Raw genomic sequence first — 20,855 nt, 5'->3', positions numbered from 1 at the left:
GGCAATATTTCTAAATGCAGATCAATGCCTATCTGTTTTACCCTAGACGAATTTTATACAGAAATGTAATCTTAGTTAGGTAGACATAATTCTAGAAAAATTAATATCAACAGTGCAATTTCCCCTGTTATAAAAATAACATTAACATTATTTCTCAGTTTCAGTTAAAATACTACCCCTCTTAACATCGGAGGTAGAGTTTCTTTCCAAAATATTCATGTAAATATTTTAATTAATGCAGAAACTTTTATCAAACTTTTATCATGCTGGCTGGGGAATTCTGGGAGTTGAAGTCATCAAGTTTTAAAGTGGCCAAGTTTGAGGACCCCTGCCATAACACTACTGCAGGTGGCTTCACTGCTCCCTCCGCTTTTTCTTATTCTCAAGAAAGAGGAAGATTTTATTAGGGAACCGTGTGCTTGGTTGTAAGTTGCTTCATTAACTTTCCAATTGAGTACAGATATCTGTATGCTTTCTAATTAATGGATATACATATTTGAATTGTTACCAATATAATGAAAAATATAATCAGTTTTTTTCTTTACTTAGCTAGCATTCCTTCTTTGTTGCATCTGATTACACTTGATTTTATAACTACTATACTTGCACATGCTTAACCTAATCAAGCTAAATCCAAAAACCACCTTGAACTTTTAATAACTACTCTATATTTTCTTTATCAGTGAATTAGAAAATATGAATACATAGCAATTTCTAAAATATTAATACATCATAATTTGAAACATTCCCAACATATAATATAGCATGTAATACAGCAATATCTGTTTCTTTTAAAATTTGAGATTAATTTTAAAAATAATTGGTGATATAGAATTCTTATTGTATACTTCAGAATATCTTTGCTTTGTCTTATTCAAATAAAATGAAGATGAGGAAATTTTGTTTTTTATTCTCAAATTATTATATCAGATTATTTTGTTCTGTATGAAAGAGAATAGTTGAATATATGAAAAAGACTGTGTGGAAGTGTTAAATCTGTAGGATTTAATTGAGGGTCAGACAGCCACATTAATGCTGATCGTTTTCAAGTCATACATATATACTGTTTCCGCCACCCCTTCTATAAAATAAATATAAGGACTTTGTAACTCAGATATGTACATTCCACTAAAATGTAGTTCGTCTTTAATTTTTTGAAAACTGTTGAAAATAATTAATTGAAAAAAATGTAGAATACATTTTTTGGTATACTTTGTAATACAAATACATTTGCCATCATTTTTCCTATCTTTTGTTAGTATCATAGTGTTCCCTAGAAATGCTGTCTTTCTGTTATATTATACTTATTTACTCATTTACAGATTTGTGAAATGAAAATAATTTTAAAATTAAAAAATGTATGACTTAATATAATCCAGAAATAGACACAATGCCTGGGGATCTTTCCCTATATAACACTCATTGTGTTGGATCATAGTTGCTAAGAAGTACGGAAGTACAGATTATAAGTACAGGAATGTTTAGGGTCAGTTTTCTCTACTTTGAATAAAATTCAATATTCTTTTTTTGGCTCAGGTCAGATGTGAGATCATTGATTGATTACAGAGAGATATAGAAATTCATAACGTTTAGGAGTGTTGCCATTGCTTATATCCATATCTTTGATTATTGTGAACTTCTGTGCAATGCAGTTCACCAGAGCATAAAATAATTGTTGCAATAATATTGCACATTTCAGGAAATAGGGAGATGTTTCAAGTGCTGTTAGTATGTGCTTTGGTTTTACGGAAGATGCTGTTCTGCAAACAATTCTTGTGCAAACTATGTGCTTTTAATAGATGTGAACCATGCAGTATGTATAAAGACATTTGTTAGACTGGATTAAAACTGCCATACTAAAGATGGTGTATAAGTAGAATGGATAAAAAAGGCAGGAATTGTCTAAAACAGTGTTTCTCAACCTTGGCAGCTTGAAGATATGTAGACTTCAACTCCCAGAATTCCCCAGCCAGCAATGGCTGGCTGAAGGTTCTGGAAGTTCTGAAGTCTACATGTCTTCAAGCCATCAAGGTTAAGAAATACTGGTCTAAAAGTTTCCTTGGGGGAAATAGATAAGGAACCAGGTTGTTAAGAAAAAATATCACTTGAACCAAATAAAAGAAGTTGGACATGAAGACATGGGAAACCTTTCCACAAATCCCATCAACAGCTACCAGATTTTGAAATGAACAAGGCAAGAGTAGCTACCATTCCTGTAAAACAACAAAGCAAGCACATGGGATAAAAAATGCTCTTTGCATTGTCTTTGGATCCAGATTTGGCAGCTTCATTCTCTCTGGCTAGTTAATGGCTGCTTAGTTGACAAGGATGTGGCTGGTGTGGATCTGTGCTTGTGCGTTTGTGTGTGTGTGTGTGAGAGAGAGAGAGAGGGAGAGGGAGGGAGGGAGGGGGAGAGCAGATTTACATTGGTATCAGTAAACTTGCTGTTACTTTAGATTCACTGGGTCTCTTGTGTATTCTTTGGAATGAATGATTGCCAGTGTTTGGTTGAAAGTGATTTGAGTGGCTGCTGATCAGTAACACTTATGGTCACTCACTCAGACACTCACAGCCCTGATCAACAGCCACTCAAATCACTTTCAACCAAACACTGTTGATGGGAATTGTGCTTTTCTCAGGCTCATATTACCACACAGTATATTGCATATTTAGCAACTTTTCTCTTGAGGGACAAATTTTAGTAACAGGAAAATAAAAATTTCACTGAGAGAAAGAACCTGCAAAAAAACCAGTTTGGCCTTCTTTAAACATGTATTGATTAAAAACAGGCAATGGAGCTGTGATATTTGAAACATTTTTATGAAAGTTGGTATAGATCAGGGGTAGGCAACCTTGGCTCTTTTATGACTCGTGGACTTCAACTCCCAGAATTCCTGAGCCAGCTATGCTACGAGTCATAAAAGAGCCAAGGTTGCCTACCCCTGGTATAGATGCTTTCGTTCTTTTGCATTCCTGGCATTTTAAGAAAAACTTTCAAAAGCATTTACATTATGGGTGGGAGATCTGCATGCCTCATATGCCCTCTTCCTATAATATGTGGCTCTTAGTTTGACCAGAAATTTCAACTTTATCACTGAATTTCAGCACTACCATTTGTCTGTAAGGTCTAAGCATTAAGTAAAAGGATTTTTTTTCTTTTTACTTAGATTTCCATTTTTTTCTTTTTGAATCTGTATAAGTTAAATAAATAAATCTAATGTGGAAGGGCTTTTGCTGCATCCTGTGAATTTCTGGAAGAATGCTCAAAGAATGAAAGTGGATTAATTGCTGTTTCTCAAAGAATTTCAAAGCACATTGAAATGTCAAAATGTTACAAATTCCAGGATGAATCTGGAAAATGCATGTTCCAATATTCCAAATACTTTTTGATGAGCTGCAAGAAAGGGCTGAAGAAAAGGGGATAAATTATTGGAATGGCATTATGAGAAGATGCTGTACAGTGGAATTCAACTTAAAATGCTTTAATTCTTGTGTAACTGCATAAATGATTTAGGAAGTCCTTTCACAAAGATCCTTTTACAAAAAAGATTTGTTAAAAATAATCCCAAATTGCAGGAGTTGACTACAACCACAATTGGCACCCAGATTTCTATTGCTAAGCAAGGCAGTTGTTAATGAGTCACACCTATTTTACAACCATTTTTGCTATTTTGTTAAATAAATCACTATAGTTGTTAAGTGAATGAAATAGTTGGTAAGCAAATCCAGCTTGCCCCATTGACTTTGCCTGTCAGAAATCATCTCAGAAGGTTGAAAACGGTGATCACACAACCACAGAATGTTTCAACCATTGTAAATACATGCCAGTTGCCAAGTGTCAAACTTTGATCATATGATCATGGGAATGCAGTAACAATCGTAAGCTCAAATACCGATCATAAGTCCCTTTTTTCAGTGCCTTTGTAACTTTGGCCGTTAAATGAATGGATGTAAGTTGATAACCTGTAACAGGTAATATCTGATCATTGAAGAACAAGTTTATAAACTTGCGTTGAAGTGCAAGTTTATCTTTCCTCCATGTTTGATTGTACTGCATTTCCCCATTGCTCTGCTCACTGTAAGGGCCTGGTATAGAGTGTGGAGGTTGGTTGGGGGAAAAAAGAAAAAGAGCAGAGCATTTTGGCATTAACAAGCTTCCACTTCTTGATTTAGACCAAGGGGTGGCAACCAATATTTCATGAATATTAATCTTGGAACGTGGGCATGCTGCAAACTAAAGCACAGTATTTATATTCATGGATCCAATTAAACACCTTCGGGAAGCAGGCCAAGAAAAAATGTGAACTGAGGAAATACCAAATATTCTTGTGAGGAAATATTAGAGTGCAATGTCACTGACTATATTTTGGATAAATGTTTTGTCGTGGCCTTATCTACTGCAGCAATAATTTTTAGACCATTTTCAAAAAGTCTTAAAAGGTTGCTTTATACTTGTCAAATTAATAATTATCAGAGTATGTCTAAAATGTCATATTTTATGTCTTTGCTTTAAATTAATATTCAGAAAATGTCCTCAAATAAAAACTAAGGCAGCTAGATATAACAGAATAGGAAGTGACCTTGGAGGTCTTCTAGTGCAGTGATGGCGAACCTTTTAGAGACCGAGTGCCCAAACACTGGGCCTGGCCCCGCTCCACCCCCGCTCTGTCCCCCCATCCCCCACCCCGCCTGTCCACAGGACCACTCACTGCCTCCAGGGCCCGCTGCAGATCGCCCAGGCAGCTCAGCAGTGCTATGGCGGTCACGCCCTCTGCCCATGCCCTGCAGCATCAACTGCATGATGGGGTGTGAGGGCAGAGTCTTGTCTACACTGCCTGGCTGCCATGTTCTTGCTGTGCTGCTCCGCATGGGCCATGCTCGGGAGCGACTCCTCCAGGGGAGCTGCTGGAGAGGAGGGGGTCGTAGGGGGAGGCGAGGCTGGGGCACAGTGTGCCCACAGAGAGGGCTCCGAGTGCCGCCTCTGGCACCCATGCCATAGGTTCGCCACCACTGTTCTAGTGTCTAACTCCCTGCTGAGGCAGGAAACCCTCTTCTTAAAAACATCCTGTGTTGGAGCACCCACAACTTCTGGAGATAAGTCGTTTCACTGATTAATTGTTATAAAGGTCAGGAAATTTCTCCTTATTGGAGTCCTCAGTGCAATTGGAAGTTAATAATTATATATATTGTTGACTTAATAGTTCCTGAACTATTAAAAGTTTATGAAACTAAAATTGGACTAAGAGCAAGGCAAGTAATATCCTGGGAAAACTCAAAGAACTCCTGGGTAATATCTGAGGAACTGAGGACCTTTCTCACATTGGCCAATGTCAGTGTTCGTGAAAAACACTGAACAACAATGGTGTGCAAGCCAGATTTACAAGGAAAAAGCCACTACTATCCAAAAACAGTACTGCTGGCTGTTTACAGTTTGCAAAAGATAAGCCAGAATGCTGTGGATAAGTCAGAATGTTATTAGAAGAATGTTCTTCGGACGGATGAGACCAAAATAGAACATTTTGGCTTCAGTGAAAAATGTTATGTAGGATAAAAGGAAACTACATGAGAATCTTATCTCATATATTAAACATGGTGGCCCATTCTATGTCATGAAAGCAGTCAGTTTGTGTCAAACATATGGCTCATCCTGTGTCATGAAAGCAGTTTCACGTTTGTGTCATGAAAGCAGTCAGAACTGGAGATGGGCACAGGCCAGGTTTATGGAATTCCTTACTCCCTGATGTAAAGATAGCCTCTTCTGCCTTTGAACATTTAGAAGGAAATGAAAGTAGTTTTTCTATTGCTGAGTTTTCAGAACATTTTAGAAAGGTGGTTGCCATGCGATTCTACTTGGGTTTATGATTTTTAATTTTTTTAAATGGTATTAGGGTTCTTTAAATATGTGAGCTTCCTAGAAGCTAATGATTAGGATAGAAATCATATATGTTAATTAAGTATAGTTAAAAAAATAGCAATCTCTAGGGATACCAATGGAAGTAAGATCTAAAGGTAAAATACAAATTGTTTCTGCTAATTGGTTCAGTCTTGTGTTCATTTATAACAATTTTCATTTGAATGGATTGTTTGGAAAATGTGTAGCTCTGTATTAGGATGATTTTGGTTTTGTTTTCCCCCTGGAAATAAAATTTGGCTTTGAAAAAATAGGACTCCGTATCTATTCTCCCTGTGTATAATATTGATGTGTTCTTTGTATCACTTAGTTTGTCAGCCTGCCATTCTTCTTTTGAGGTGATCTGACCCTCTTAAGTTTTCTTTACTCTTTTCTCCAATTGTATTTTTCCAATTTTCATCTTTTAGAGCCTCGTGAACTTGGTTTTTGAATTGTTTATCAATTTGAAAATTCAAATGTAAGGTGTTTCTCTAAAATTAAAAATCTATTGAAACTTGATAGGTAGTGAATCATAAAAAAGATTGAGAAGTGAGGCAAATATTAAAATCTGATTCATTTAGAATTGGGGTGATACTGGTGTGATTTTGATACTAGTGATAAACAAATATTCCCTAGTGAGAGTTGTTCTGAGCCTTTGGGTGCATGTAGGGTTAAAAAAAAAAGATTTCTCCTCCCAGTTCTGTCCAACTGTAGGGGGCAGTGCTCATCTCCAATTCACAAACCAAAAAGCCAGCGTTGTCCAAAGAGCTTCTGTGGTCATGTGTCCAGCATGACTGGATGCTAAAGATGCATGGAACACTTGTTACCTTCCCACCAGTTGGTACCTATTTATCTACTTGCATTTACATGCTTTTGAATGGCTTGGTTAGCAGGAGCTTGGGCAAGTAATGGAAGCTTACTCCATTACATGGTACTTAGATTTTGCACTGTCATCTTTCAGGTCAATAAGCCCAGAATCTTAACCGTTTGGTTGCTGTGCATGTCGGATACACAGTCCACATAATAGTGGACAGGCCAAGAAAAATATTAAATTAAAATTGACATTGAATTAAGATTATACAAAGAAAATGTCATGTTCTTTCCACTATTAAATAATGTTCGTGTTCTACTATGTTAAAAATTATACCTTGGGAAATAGTTTATTCCCAAATTGATTTTTTATTTTTTTATTGTTTTAACCCTTTATTTGCAACAATGAACATTACATGGATATCCGGTAACAATATTTTTACCATAGATTAACAAAATACTGAATAGAAAAGGCAGCATGATAAAGAACTAAAAAACACTGTCAAAATCTGTACACACACAAATACTTCAAAAAAACATTTGAAAATTAGAACCAGTTTGGTCTAGTGGTTAAAGCACGAGGTCTCATTTGGTTAATTATGGACATTAAGCCCATGGAGAAATAAAATGGAAATTTATGCATTAAAAAAATGTCTAGAGTCCCAGGTTTTTCTGGCAGCTTCCATCCAAGTACTAACCAGGCCTGGCTTGGCTACGTTTATGGAGATAAGCCATAGTTGACTAGATGCTTCCATCTACCTGCCTTAATTTGTGATGCAAACTTTTAAACATCAGTATTGCTGTCTAGAAAGCCCTTTTTAATGAGTTAATCTGTTTATATTGTTTCAGTAATTTAAAAGTGGAGACAAAATTAGAGTAAAATTGTCCTTAACTGAAGGATTCTTAAAAACTACTGTTAAAATTGTTCAGATAGTACTATTTTCACACTTAAAAAACTGTTAATCTAAAGGAAGATGCATGCTTGTTTTCCAATGTTTGCTACAGTGCATAATTACAAAAATTCAATTAATTTCACCTGTTGTCCTATTTTTCCAATCATCTCAAATCTTTGGCTTTGGTAGCTTGAGATATTGGCTATTGAAGTGCAGAATATCTAATAGGTACTAGGTTAAAAAAGATTGTTCTATCCAGCTTCTCTGCCCTGTATGTTTTTAGGGGAAGAGTGTATATTCTTTTGCCTTCCTCTGCATGAAAAATAAGTACAGGTAGTCCTTTAGCTTAGTGACCATTCAAAGTTACAACAGCACCGAAAAAAATGACTTATGAACATTTTTCACACTTTTGACCATTGCAGCAGCCCCATAGTCATATGATCAAAATTCAGATGCTTGGCAACTGATTTATATTTATGATGGTTGCAGTATCCCAAGGTCACATGATCCTCTTTTGTGACCTTCTGACAAACAAAGTCAATGGGGAAGCCAGATTCACTGAACAGCTGTGTTACTAACTTAACAACTTCAGTGATTCACTTAACAACTATAGCAAGAGTGGTTGTAAATCGGGGCAAAATTCACTTAATAAATGTCTCATTTAACAGAAATTTTGGGCTCAGTTGTGATCATAAGTCTAGGCCTACCTGTATCCATCATGATTTTATAACAACAGAAACTATTGGTATACAACTCTTCTCAGAGACTAAGCAGATGATTTGTGAAAAAGGAGTTGGAACAGACTGCAGCAGTTGTGTGTATGTAGCAGAAATCTATCACAAATTTAAGCAGGCTTTTACAAATTCACTTGCCAAATAACTTGGGACAAAAGAGGGAAAAATGTATCTTGCTATGCCGGAACACTTGGTATTTTAAGAGGATATTTTAAGAGCAAAATTAGACTTCCAGAGCTCTTTTGGGAATGTTGTGCTGTCATTTGGTAAGCTGATGGAAGGCTGCACCATATTTGGTGTTCTGATGTTCAATATTATTTTTAGTTTTCTCTGTCTCTGGATCTGTTGCTCCATGCAGTCTCTGCATTTATGAAGAGGTTTCTCAGTTTAAGATCTTCCTTTAAAATACTTCCCACTTGCTGTTGACGTTATTCCAATATAGGTAGATATTTGGAAAAACAAATGGAAAGTTTGATTAATATATCTGCTGACAAGATGATTTCCAAATGTCCTTTTTATTTTACCTGTAATGCTGGCTTCCTTCATATTTGATCTCAAACTTTGTCTTTCCTTATCCCTTATCTCTATTTACTTTTTTCCAACTGTCTTCATTGATAATAGGATTTGTAATGCAAAAACAATTTGGAGAGGACAGAATTAAAAAATGCTACATAACTTATTTGCTAAATAAATCATTTGCTGTAAAAATCCCTTCCCCATATATTTTCCCATCCTCTGTTAAATAAACCCTGAAATAATTTGCCCATCTTTAGGAATGGACAAATTTGTCAATTTTACTGTCTCTCTCAGTTTCCAATATCTATTTTTTATATCCCAAGACTGCACTGGTTAGTTTTCATTTTCATTTTTTTTAGAAAGAACCAAACCATATATAGGATCGTGCATATTTCTACTAGTATAACAAATTCCTTATCTGTATTTTCTCCTACTGTATATTTGTTGGATGTCAAATTTTTAAATATGAACAAAGAGCAACTGTTTTCTGGTTGCTGTATACATTTTGGAAATGTGAATTTGATAAATTTGTATCAAATTATAAAAAAAATTAAAAATCTTCCAATCTCCCATTAACTTTACTGGGTCTTTGTGGAAGCCCTGCTGGCAGGAAAGCCTTCTACACCTTGAGAGATTTCACAGTCAACCAACTAAAGGACAGATAGTTCATATCTAAATTTATGTGAGCACTGACTCCAAGCTACTAACCTGAATTTTGTCATAAGTAGAGTTTGCTTCCTGGGACAATTGAAGCTTTAGTTTTTGGGTGGAGTCGGAGTCAAAAGTTACAATTATAGGGAAAAAATATTGAATTAGAAAGGAACTTCTTATTCAAGGAATTGTTACTTAGAAAAACGCACAGTAGGTAAATGTCTAGCCATTATAGCCAATGCAGTCCTACGCTGCATCAACAGAGGAATAGTATATCAAGATCATGTGAAGTATTAGTACCGCTATATACTGCCCTGATAAGACCACACTTAGAATACTGTGTCCAGTTCTAGTCCCCACAGTACAAAAAAAGTGTTTCTGGAAAGAGTGCAGAGAAGAACAATAAAGCTGGAGGCTGAAACAAATGATAAATGGTTACAGGAACTGAGAATATCTAATTTAATGAAGAGAAAGTCTAGGGGTGACGCGATAGCAGTCTTCCAATATTTGAGAGACTGCTACAAGGAAGAGGGGGGCAACTTATTTTCCACAAGAGGGCAAGACAAAAAGTGACAGATGGAAACTTATTCAAAGAGAGATCCAACCTGGAATTAAGGAGACACTTCCTGACAGTTAATCTGTTGAACATCCTATCTTCAGAAGTCTTGGGTTCTCCAGCACTGGAGAATTTTAAGAAGAAATTTGACAGTTGTTTTTCCAGAATGGTAGAGTTGGACTAAAAGACCTCCAAGGTCCCTTCCACCTCTAACATTCTGTATTCTGTACCGAGTTTCTTCATTTTATATATGCCAGTTAAGATCTTTTATTGTTTCTATTGTTTTTTGTATCTACAGTATATTGGTTCAGTTAAAAACGTTTGAAATTTTTTGTAATTTCTGAATATCAGTTGTATTGTATTTTGTCATCTGCCTTAAGTTTATTAGAATATAACCACTATTTTTTATTTTACTTGTTTTTTATTTTTTATTTTTAGGAGTATTGATTTTTCAGGTGGCTGCCTAAAGTTAAAAAGGAATTTTTACATTGTTTTATTTCCTTATTTAAGCAAGTAATTATAATTATACTTTGGATTAAAAGAACAAGCCATGGTTTGGAATATGAATTTTCTCAAGCAATATTTAATATGAATCGTAGTATATGAGATGTTTGGTTCAAATAGCAAATCAAGATTAGATCTCTGTGCATTTGTGGAAGATGTATGATTTGAAGTTTTGGTAAAACAAAAACTAAGTTTATATATCATGTAATTTCATGATAAAAATTACATTCCATTTTCTAATATTAGAAATAATAAAGATTGTTTGTAAAAATGAACCTATCAGAATTGATAGGCAGAATAATATTTAAATAAATTAAACAAAAATAATAAATCAGTTAAATAAAATCTTCAGTGTCAGCCATCTGTTGCATTTGTGGACTGCAAAATTGCAGTACCAAATTTTCAGTTCGGTTAGAACTTCATTTGGATTGTAGATTTTACTTAATCTATTAAGACAAGAAAAGATTAACACCAAGTGTCACTTTTAAAGTATGTGCCATCTTGAATAACATTGTGTGTTGAAATGATTTTTCCACAATACTGTACTGTTTGCTATTTTCTAAATTCTGTTCAAGGCAAGTAGCAATAGAATGGATTGGAAAGACCTCTGTTTGACCAGCTCTTTGACCCATGACATACATGTTTTGTTGCCATTGACTACTATTCTTCGCTGCCAATTTGATTTCTGTTGCAGTGTTTCCATTTAGAGTTTTCCCTCACCATTTTTCCTGTAGTCTTAAGAGTTGCTGACCAGGAAGATTACTCTCTGTAATCCATTTCTTTTCAAAATTAATTTGAGTTTTGATTTGTTTAAGATATAGCTGTCTTTAAACTTACAAAACTATATTTGCATAGAAGTACTGGTTTTATATTAGATGGATTACAGAATTGTTAAACTTTTTCTTATGTAGGTATGTATATACATATATGCTCATCAGCCAAATGTATGACATAACAAATATCACAAAAAGCTAATAGTTACTCACTTCTGTATACATGTTTATTCTGCTTACAAGTAAGGCCATATCAACCATGGTTTGTTAACCCAAGTTTATTATGATATACAGAAAGAGTTTTGTGCTGCTTTTGCCTAGAAGCAAATGAAAAATACTGGTTAATGATTTTATATATTTGTTTTTTCTGAATGAAAGATAAAATTCTGAAGTTTGGGTAGCTGAGTGATGATAGCATTAGCTGCATTCAATTCTAGTGGGAATGTAAGTTTGTACATGTTTTTCATAAAGTTAGAGAGTGCATATTACATGGATTTCTCCAAGTGGCAATTATACCACAAAACACATTTTTTCTTTGTGAGACTCTTGTTTCTGTTTTAGAATAAATAGATATTTTGAGAGAGTACCATACTGCTTTTCAACCTGCAGTTTACTTAAACTTATTTTACATAGCAGACCATAGTTGCAACAGAATTTTATTTTGAAAATATTCAATATATTCATTCAGCTGTGTGATTAGACTTGAACAATTCAGCTTATCTACATTGACAGATACTTTATATAATTGCAAAATCTAGTTTGCATTGTTTATTTAAGATTAGGAATTGGATTGTATTAATGTATAACATATATATAATGTATAAAAATGTGGCTAGGTGTAATAACATTTTATCTAGTGTGTTAACTCCTATTGTTTCAAATTACATTTCCTTCTTCCCTTCTCTTCTTTACAACAGAGGTATTCTCAGTGTGCACAGAATAGGGCCAAACTCTTTTTATTTCTTTAAATAACTCTTTTATTTGGAAAATATTTATCTGAAATAGATTCCATGGCTATTTGGATCTATTCTAGATTATCCCTGGTCATTTCATGGGACTACTTCTGTGTATTAAAACATAAGCCTTTGTGTTACCAAACAAAGGTTAAGCTGGATTTGCATATACAATCTCCTTTGGGATAATAGTGCAGATTGCATGGACTTTTGACCTAAGTGCTCCACATACAGATGTGAAGTTCAGTATATAAAATATCAAGTCAGAAAATGGAGCTGTTTTCATGCTAACCCCTACAACATGCACATGCTAATAAAAGGAGTTCTTGAAATTTTATTTTTAAAAGCCTGTTAAAATTCTATTTGCAGTTAACTTGTTTATATTTATGTATGTAAAGTATATTGTTAGTATATTTTAATGGATTTTATGTTTAGATTTGTCTTATTATATAAGCAAGACATATAAGTTTACTTTCTCCATAATTCTGGTGGTACTAATAATCTCATGCTAGTGTTGGCTCCCCTTTGGGTGTTGACTGGCTGTTCTTATGACCTGGACAGCTGATGACTTGGGGACAGCTCCAGCTGTGGCTGAATATCAATTTTATAATTTCATTTCCTCTTAGGGGAAATAACCCAGTTTGGTTTGGATATCACATTAAGATAGCGTTAGGCAAAGTTACAGCTGTGGATATCACTGGGTCTGCAATTGCCTCTGTTGGAGCCTGTTTGGCTGTCTATTTCATTTCGTTTTTGTGCCTTCGAGTCATGTTTTGATTTGTGGCCACTCAAATGGCTCTGTTCTAAGGTGGGATTAGAACTCATGATCTTCTTGTTTCTAGCTTGATGCCTTAAGCACTACACCACACTGGCTCTCTAATTCCAGATGTGTTTCTTGAAAATTAATTTATTTATAATTTATAATGGGCATGTGACTCTGGGCAGTTTGCAACATTAAAAAATCTAAAGCAGTGATAGCGAACCTTTTAGAGACCGAGTTCCCAAAAACTGGCCCCACCCCCACTCCACTCCCCCTGCCCGCCCCCCAGCCCCCCGTCCCACCTGCCCAGAGGACCATTCACAGCCTCCGGGGCCCGCCGCAGATCACCCAGGCAGCCCAGCAGTGCTATGGCGGCCACACCCTCTGCCCGCGTCCTGCAGCATCAACTGCATGATGGGGTGTGAGGGCAGAGTCTCGTCTCCACTGCCTGGCTGCCATGTCCTTGGCTGCACTGCTCCGTGTGGGCCACGCTCGAGGGCAACTCTCCTTCGGGGGGCTGCTGGAGAGGTGGGGGTCGCGGGGGGAGGCAAGGCTGGGGCAACGGCACGTGTGCCCACAGAGAGAGCTCCGAATGCCGCCTCTGGCACCCGTGCCATAGGTTCGCCACCACTGATATAAAGTATAAAACTCATACAAGTCCAAGATCACATTGTGGCAACTGGGTGGCTTTGTTCTACTTTACCTTAGCTTAGAACTTGTGTATGGGCAGCTTATGGTCTATTCCTCTGGCCACATCTCTGTTATAACCAAATTGTTCTATCTCCTTTTAGCAGTAGTTTAGTCTATTTGATTTCTTGGTGTTTTATACATGATGATATCTATGTGTGTAGGTGTCATTTTTATTTTTTGAAGACTATTAGCAACAAAGAAACATCATTGAATTGGCAAAAACTGATAAGTTGTTTTCATTTGTTTGCTGTACAGTCCAATAACATTCTTGCCTTGATATTTTCATCATTGTCATTCAAGTCCCCAAGCACAAGCAGCACAGCTTACTTGCATGTTCTGTAAATTTCAGATTGAACTTGACCATAAACCTTGTCAGCCTCTTCTTCGGCAATATTGGTTAGAGCATAAACATGCCCAACCTGTCACATCAACTGGTTGTCTACAAAACCTGACTTTATTCTGTCATTGATTACAGTGTACCCAAATACTGACTCTGCTTTATCTTTTATAACTTTGAAAACAGTGCAATTACTTCCTTGCTTATTATCTTTTGAGTAGTAAGCAATATGATCTTCTAACTTAGTGTCCACTTCCAATCCATTTCAATTCTCTGATGCCAAAGACGTCAGAGTGCAGTAAATTCATTTCATCTTTCACTGTTGACCTTTCCTGTCTTGATGCTGCTCACATTCCATGTGCCTACAGTATTTCTATTTTTACAACTTCAGATTTTATTCTCTTTAACTTGCTATCTGGAAAGTCACACCATAAACAATTCTGAAAAGTCCTCAGCTCTTTCTTAGTAGCATACCTAGTGCCATCTGACCTGAAAGGCTCATTGTCCAGCATTATATGTCAATAGCCTTATTTTGTCTATCCATGTAGTTTTACCATTACATTTTCCTGGTTAATATAAAATTATGCCTTTGCCATTGTCAGTAAATTGGTGATCCACCTCCCAAACCATCATATATCACTGCAGTGTAATATAGATAGCTGCTTCTTTTAGCTGGTATCAGCCTTCTAGGTAGGCAAGATCAGGAAATGGATAAGAAATATTGGAACTGTGCTTTGTTGTTATAGTAACAGAATCTTGAAAGCCTGCAGCATTTTCCCTTCCTTGATCCAGGATCAAGACATTATTTCTTCAGATTTCTGACTATCACTTTCCTTCCTTCCTAGAGTTAATTTATGTTTTGCTGTATTACTTCAAAGTCATCTCTGTAGTTTTCTGTAGCTGGGCAGCTGGATGACATTCATGCCTTGGATCAGGGGTCCTCAACCCCTGGTCTGTGGACCGGTACCGGGCCGCGGCATGCCAGCAACCGGGCCGCACAAACAAGCAATCTGTGGGATGCAGGCAGCACACAAAACCATGCCCCCTCTGTTCCATGGAAAAACCTCTCTCCACTTAACTAGAGGTTGGGGACCTCTGCCTTGGATAATCCTGTTGGAAATATGTACACTCCCACTGCTTTTTATTCATTCCACTCAGCAACACCCCTCACGCTGCCACAGTGAGGCAGCATAGCAGGCCTTGGTGTGACTACAAGCAATTTTGAAGATAGGAAATGAAATGGTTGCTTGTATTGCAAGGAAAACATTCTGTTTAGGCGTTTCAGAATTATAAAACAAATTATGCTTGTTCACTGCTCATATTCTTATCTACCCATACAGTTCTCCACAAAGCAGATATATATGTAAGAATTGAATCTGTCAATCTAAGTATTATGAAATACAAGATCAGAAGAATTAAGGTTTTAGACCAATTCTATTAATATGGGCAAGGTTATATGACAACAATAACAAATAATAAATAACAATAACAAAACAGATTACAAATATAAGAGCAGTTACATTAAGCTGAATTTTTATATTGCATCTGACTTTGAAGCATATTGCCTGCATCAATACTAGGTGTTTATATGATTAAAAATTGTAATAAAGCTGTAGTGCTCCTGATTGCATCCATTGAAATTAATATAGCTATAGGCTTCTGTTCTTAGAAGCGGATTGATCTACAAAAACTGATTCAAAGGTGTGTAGAAGGCTGTGGGGATTAGGTATTATGCAAATGAATGCACCGGAGAAAACTAAGAAAGTTGATAACATGTGCTGCCTTTGGCATTGTGATTAAAACTAATACCTGATTTCAGTGTAAATTTTTGGATAGGCTATATACAATTAAAAATGATTTTTTATTTGAAATAGAAGCCTCTGAGAATTGGGCAAATTTTCTCGTATGAAGATGAAAATAAGGTCACATATATGCATGCTCCTGCTTTTAATTAACAAGTCATACATATAAACTTTCAAAAGAGTCAATTTTTGAGACATGTAGAGAAGTAAATATCAGAATACGGTGCTGACAGTGCTGTATGAGTGAGCTATACTAGAAACTGATGAGGCAGGGTGTGCAGAGCCCTGCTTACTCTCTTGAACCTCTACTATCATGATGATACTGAAGTGTCCTTTTGCTTTGTACCAAATTGGAAGGCTGAGAGTCAGTATAGTTCAGTGATTTGTTTCCCATTGAAGCAGAAGCTTTGGGACTTTAGCAACAGGCAGATCATGCAGCATATCCTCCTTTGTCCTTGTTAGGGGCAGATTGTTGCATACTACATTTGCTTGCTTGTGGCTGCTTGCCACCACTTGTGGCCAGATGCCATGTGGTGCATTGCACTGTTGCTGCTCCTCCCGGCAGGATGCCGCATGGTGCTTTGGACTGTGTCACTGCTCGCATGCTTCGGGCCGTTTCCGCTGCTTGCACAGCGCTTCAGGCCACTTCTGTTGCTTGTGCGCTTTGGGCCACTTCTGTTGCTTGCAGCAGGGGACCACTTGGTGCTTTGGGCCGTTTCTGCTGCAGAAATGGCCCAAAGAGCCACGTGGTGTCCTCCCATGAGCAGCAGAAATGGCCCGAAGTGCAGGAACAACAGAAGTGGCCCAAAGCACGCGAGCAACAAAAGTGGCTTGAAGTGTGCGAGCAGCAGAATCGGCCCAAAGCATCATGCAGCATCCTGCCGGGAGGAGCGGCAATGGTGCAATGCGCCACATGGTGTCCGGCCACAAGTGGCAGCAAGCGGCTGCAGAAGAAGTCAAGCAGCAGCGCGACATGTGTTGGGGCGTGGGAGGGAGGCCTGGCTGCAGTGGTCCTAAGGTAAGATATTCTCCAAAATTAAGACCTAGTGCCTCTTGGAGGCAAAAAAAAAATAAGACCGGGTCTTAATTTCAGGGAAACATGGTACACTTGATGATGAACTAGATGAGGTAGAAAAAGATTAAAATTTGGGTAAGTGATCCAGGTAACTATTATTGCATTGGAAACTGGTCTTGATAAGCATTGATAACTCCTAAAAGAGTAAATACCTAATGAGGAAGTACTCCTTGGTTGTCACTGTATTTGCAGGGTATACCATTTCCGGTGTACCAGATACAGTCTTTCTTGAGGCACTTAGATTTGGTGATAGTTATCCATGTTATTGTTACTTCCTGCCTGAATTATTGCAAAGCACAATATGTTGGGTTACCAACGAAAAAGTGTATAAATGCTAGTGCATTTTATCCAAACAGTGTCAGATCTGTTTTCTAGGAATTTTTCACTCTGTGGTCATGTTAAACTACAGCTGCAGAAAATGTTGACTGAGTACTCATTGGAATAAACCTATTTAGCTTCGCCCCTCACCCCCAATAGCAAATTAAACCAGCAAGCCTCAGTTGCATAAGAATAATGACAGAGTTGACTTCTGAATGAATGGTATGGCAGCTACTTATATGCCCTTCATATTCTCAAACATTTTTAAATTAGCCATTACAGAATAGTTCATATGTAATTGAATTCTTTAAAAAGGATTTATTACATTTGGATAGAATATTCTGAAATCTAGTATCCAGTATTCAGAATTTTCTATAGTTTAGCAATAGAGAAATGGAATTAACTAAAAACCAAGCATTAGATGTCACGCTATACATTCAATTGAAAGAGTGTTTGTATATTTTCTTATCTAATAAGATTCTATAGTTATTGCTATATTCTTTTTCAGATTTTCTGCAAAAATGCCTGATGGCAAGATTCTACATTTTCATCCTTCTATTCTCCATTTTGGAATGCAGTGAGTATTTTGCACTTTTTCAGAATAAAGGCAAAATAATACCTATAATACAAAAATATTTTAAAGAAAAGAGCCTTTTGCCTATTTTCCTTTCTCATTACAATTATTTTATAAGATGCATCAATATTTTCAGGGTGATTATGAAAAGTAAATAATGGGCAACAGATACGAAATATTTTTTTAATTATGAAAGAAGCACATTAGCTAACTTTTAAAATAATTACAGCTCTTAAGAGGAATATGTAAAACAGCTATATTAACTTGCTTTATAATCTAAATTGTTTACCTATTTATATCATAGTTTTAGTGTTATATCAAACCATGGTTTGTTATGTGATCAAGGAAAGGGTCATGTGTTACTATGTTGAGTTTTCGATACTTTCAGCTATAGTTTGTCCTTGTCCTAAAACCCAATTGTACATATTCAAGCAGTACTCTTCTGGTTTGATTCTGCTTTGAAAAGCATATAAAAACAATATTTGGATAATACATTGAAATCAGCAAATTTTGAGAGGGCCACAGTACTAGGAAAGGATAATGTGTGTCATTGTAAATCATGACTTGATACTTTGTCTTCAGTTATTGCAAATTTATTTTTTTTAAACTGTTGAAAATAATGTTATTTTTGTGGAATATAATTCTGTAGTAGTTTGAGTGTTGAAATTGAATTGGAGCAAAAAGAATAATATATTATTTTAGCACTGTCCTCTATTTCACCTTTTCTTGTTTCTCTAGGTTACTGGGGCTACCCAAAGCTAAAATGCTCTATGCTTACAACCCTAATAAGGATAGAGACATTCTAGTGAATTCAGTGTTTACAGCAACTAGGCATTTTCATGTGTCCCCTGCTCATAGCAGAGTGAGTATTTTAATGTATTTTTGCAGTAGCATGCCAGTTTTTGCCAAAATGGCAACGGTTATGTTTGTAGGCACATGATCAATTTATAATTAGCAAATGAAGTTAACATTCATATCTGAAAAGAGACTGACATTGACTTGCTGCTGTCATATTTTATTTATTAAATTGTATTTTATTTATTAAACTTATTGACTGCCATCTTACCTCTTGGAATTGGAAGCAGGAATGCATTGAAGGGGATACAAAAATTTTTATTACTTGGTAGAAAAAAATATAGCTTGGTATAAAAAAAATCCTCTCTTCTATCATTTAGAAGACACACATTTTGTCTGAAGCAAATACTTGCAAAAGAGAGCAAACATTGCTTGTAAAATACACAGTTGCAAATAGAATGTTATATTTTATCAAATGTACACAATACTTAAATATTATTCTTTTATATTTTACTAATGCATAGCTGTTTACAAATGTTAATAATAAAGCATTCAGTATAACCCATTTATAAGAGAAACTTTGCTCCAGTGACTTCTAACAATAATTGTTACCGTATATCCCAATAATTTAGTTACTTTTCTGGAATTTTAGAATACTAGTGATTTAATAGCAAATGCAGAACTGCTTGTTTAGGGCAACCTGAGTGCTTTATGATTGCAGGCAGTGCTTGACCACATTTGACCCCAGAATTTCTGTTGCTAAGCAAGACAGTTAAGTAAATTTTGCCCCATTTTACGACCTTTCTTGCCACGGTTGTTAAGTGAACCACTGCCGTTAAGTTAGTAATATGATTATTAAATAACTCAGGCTTCCCCATTGACATTGCTTGTCAGAAGGTCACAAAAGATGATTACATGATCCCGGGGCACTGCAACTGTCATAAATACATGCCAGTTGCCAAGTGTCCAAATTTTGACGGGGATGCTGCAACAGTCATAAGTTTGAAAAACAGTCATCATTCTTTTTTTTTAGTGCCATTGTAACTTAGAATGGTCACTAAATGAATGCTCATAAGTTGAGGACTGTCTGTATAGAAGACAAAGTTCTAGCACTCTAAAATGATATGTGAATCAGTTTGAAAGTACATATGCAACTGATTCAATATTTACAGTAAATGTATACATTAACAGTCTTGGATGGGAATATTATTGAGAGACTCCTTCAGTGCCGTGAAGGACATGTAGGTATATCAGTGTATGGGCCTTTGTAGGAGGCCACAGGAATATGATAAAAGGTTTGGGAGGAATACAGTACATAGGCAGATTGTAAGCAGAATATTAAATATCAGCTCTGTCCCTCTCCACATTAAGATCTAAGATTGAGGTTAGATATAGATTGCAGGTACACCTGCAGTGAACTCCCTCCCCATTCAGTATCCGTATTGTTATACATGTTCTTGCTACCCTCTCTGTAGCTACAGGTAGTCCTTGACTTAAAATCATAGTTGGGACCAGAATGTATGTTAGTAAGTTGCAGTCATAAGCTGAGTCATATCTGATTTTATGACAACTTTATAACAGGCGTTAAGTGACTCTCCACAGCTGTTAAGCAAATCATGTGGTCATTAAGTGAATCCAGCTTTCTCAATGGATTTTTTTTACCAGTTTTGGTTGTAAATTGGCAAAAAAAGATTGGAAAACATGATCATGTCACTGTAGGAGGCTGCATCCTGTCATAAATACAAGGCAGTTGCAAGCACTCAAATTGCAATCACATGACTGTGGGGTAGTGCAACAGTTGTAAGTGTGAGTATAGGTCATAAGTCACTTTTCCCAAGGTAACTTTATCAAACAATTGTAAATCAAGGACTACCTATACAATGAAGTCTTTATGCATTGGTGCTATTTTACCATACTGAAACATCTGAAATCAATCTGAGTTTTATGTCTCCTGAAAATTTGAATCCCCAAACTGCACTCAAACTACAAAAAGTTTCTAACACAATGACACAAGTTGTAGCTATGATACTCATGTGCGCAACAACCACATTACTAAAAGCTGAAGTACTAACCTCTTTTTTATACGGTGCTACATGTGCAAAGATATCACTTCCTTAGAAACCTTTCTGTTGGAGGCCATTTGAGGCTCTGGTGGTTAAAATACTGACTCAGTCTTAAGACAGAAAGTTGTGGCTTTGGCTTAGCTTGTATTAATAAATAGACA

At 36.2% G+C, this 20,855-nt stretch overlaps 1 protein-coding gene across 1 annotated transcript in view; it reads left to right on the top strand.

The window, feature by feature from the left end:
• Nucleotides 1-20,855, top strand: part of TMEM131L (transmembrane 131 like) — a 67,058-nt gene that overhangs the window by 8,058 nt on the left and 38,145 nt on the right. Inside the window, exons 4-5 of the mRNA XM_029286077.1 lie at nt 17,771-17,839; nt 18,575-18,698. Coding sequence (XP_029141910.1) covers nt 17,771-17,839; nt 18,575-18,698 — 193 coding nt within the window. The remainder of the gene's footprint in view (nt 1-17,770; nt 17,840-18,574; nt 18,699-20,855) is intronic.

This window comes from Protobothrops mucrosquamatus, unplaced genomic scaffold (genome assembly GCF_001527695.2).
Source record: "Protobothrops mucrosquamatus isolate PMUCROS unplaced genomic scaffold, P.Mucros_1.0 scaffold_201, whole genome shotgun sequence".
Lineage (NCBI taxonomy): Eukaryota > Metazoa > Chordata > Lepidosauria > Squamata > Viperidae > Protobothrops > Protobothrops mucrosquamatus.
The sequence above is the reverse complement of the archived record's forward strand: the minus strand, read 5'-3'. Positions and strand labels throughout refer to the sequence as shown.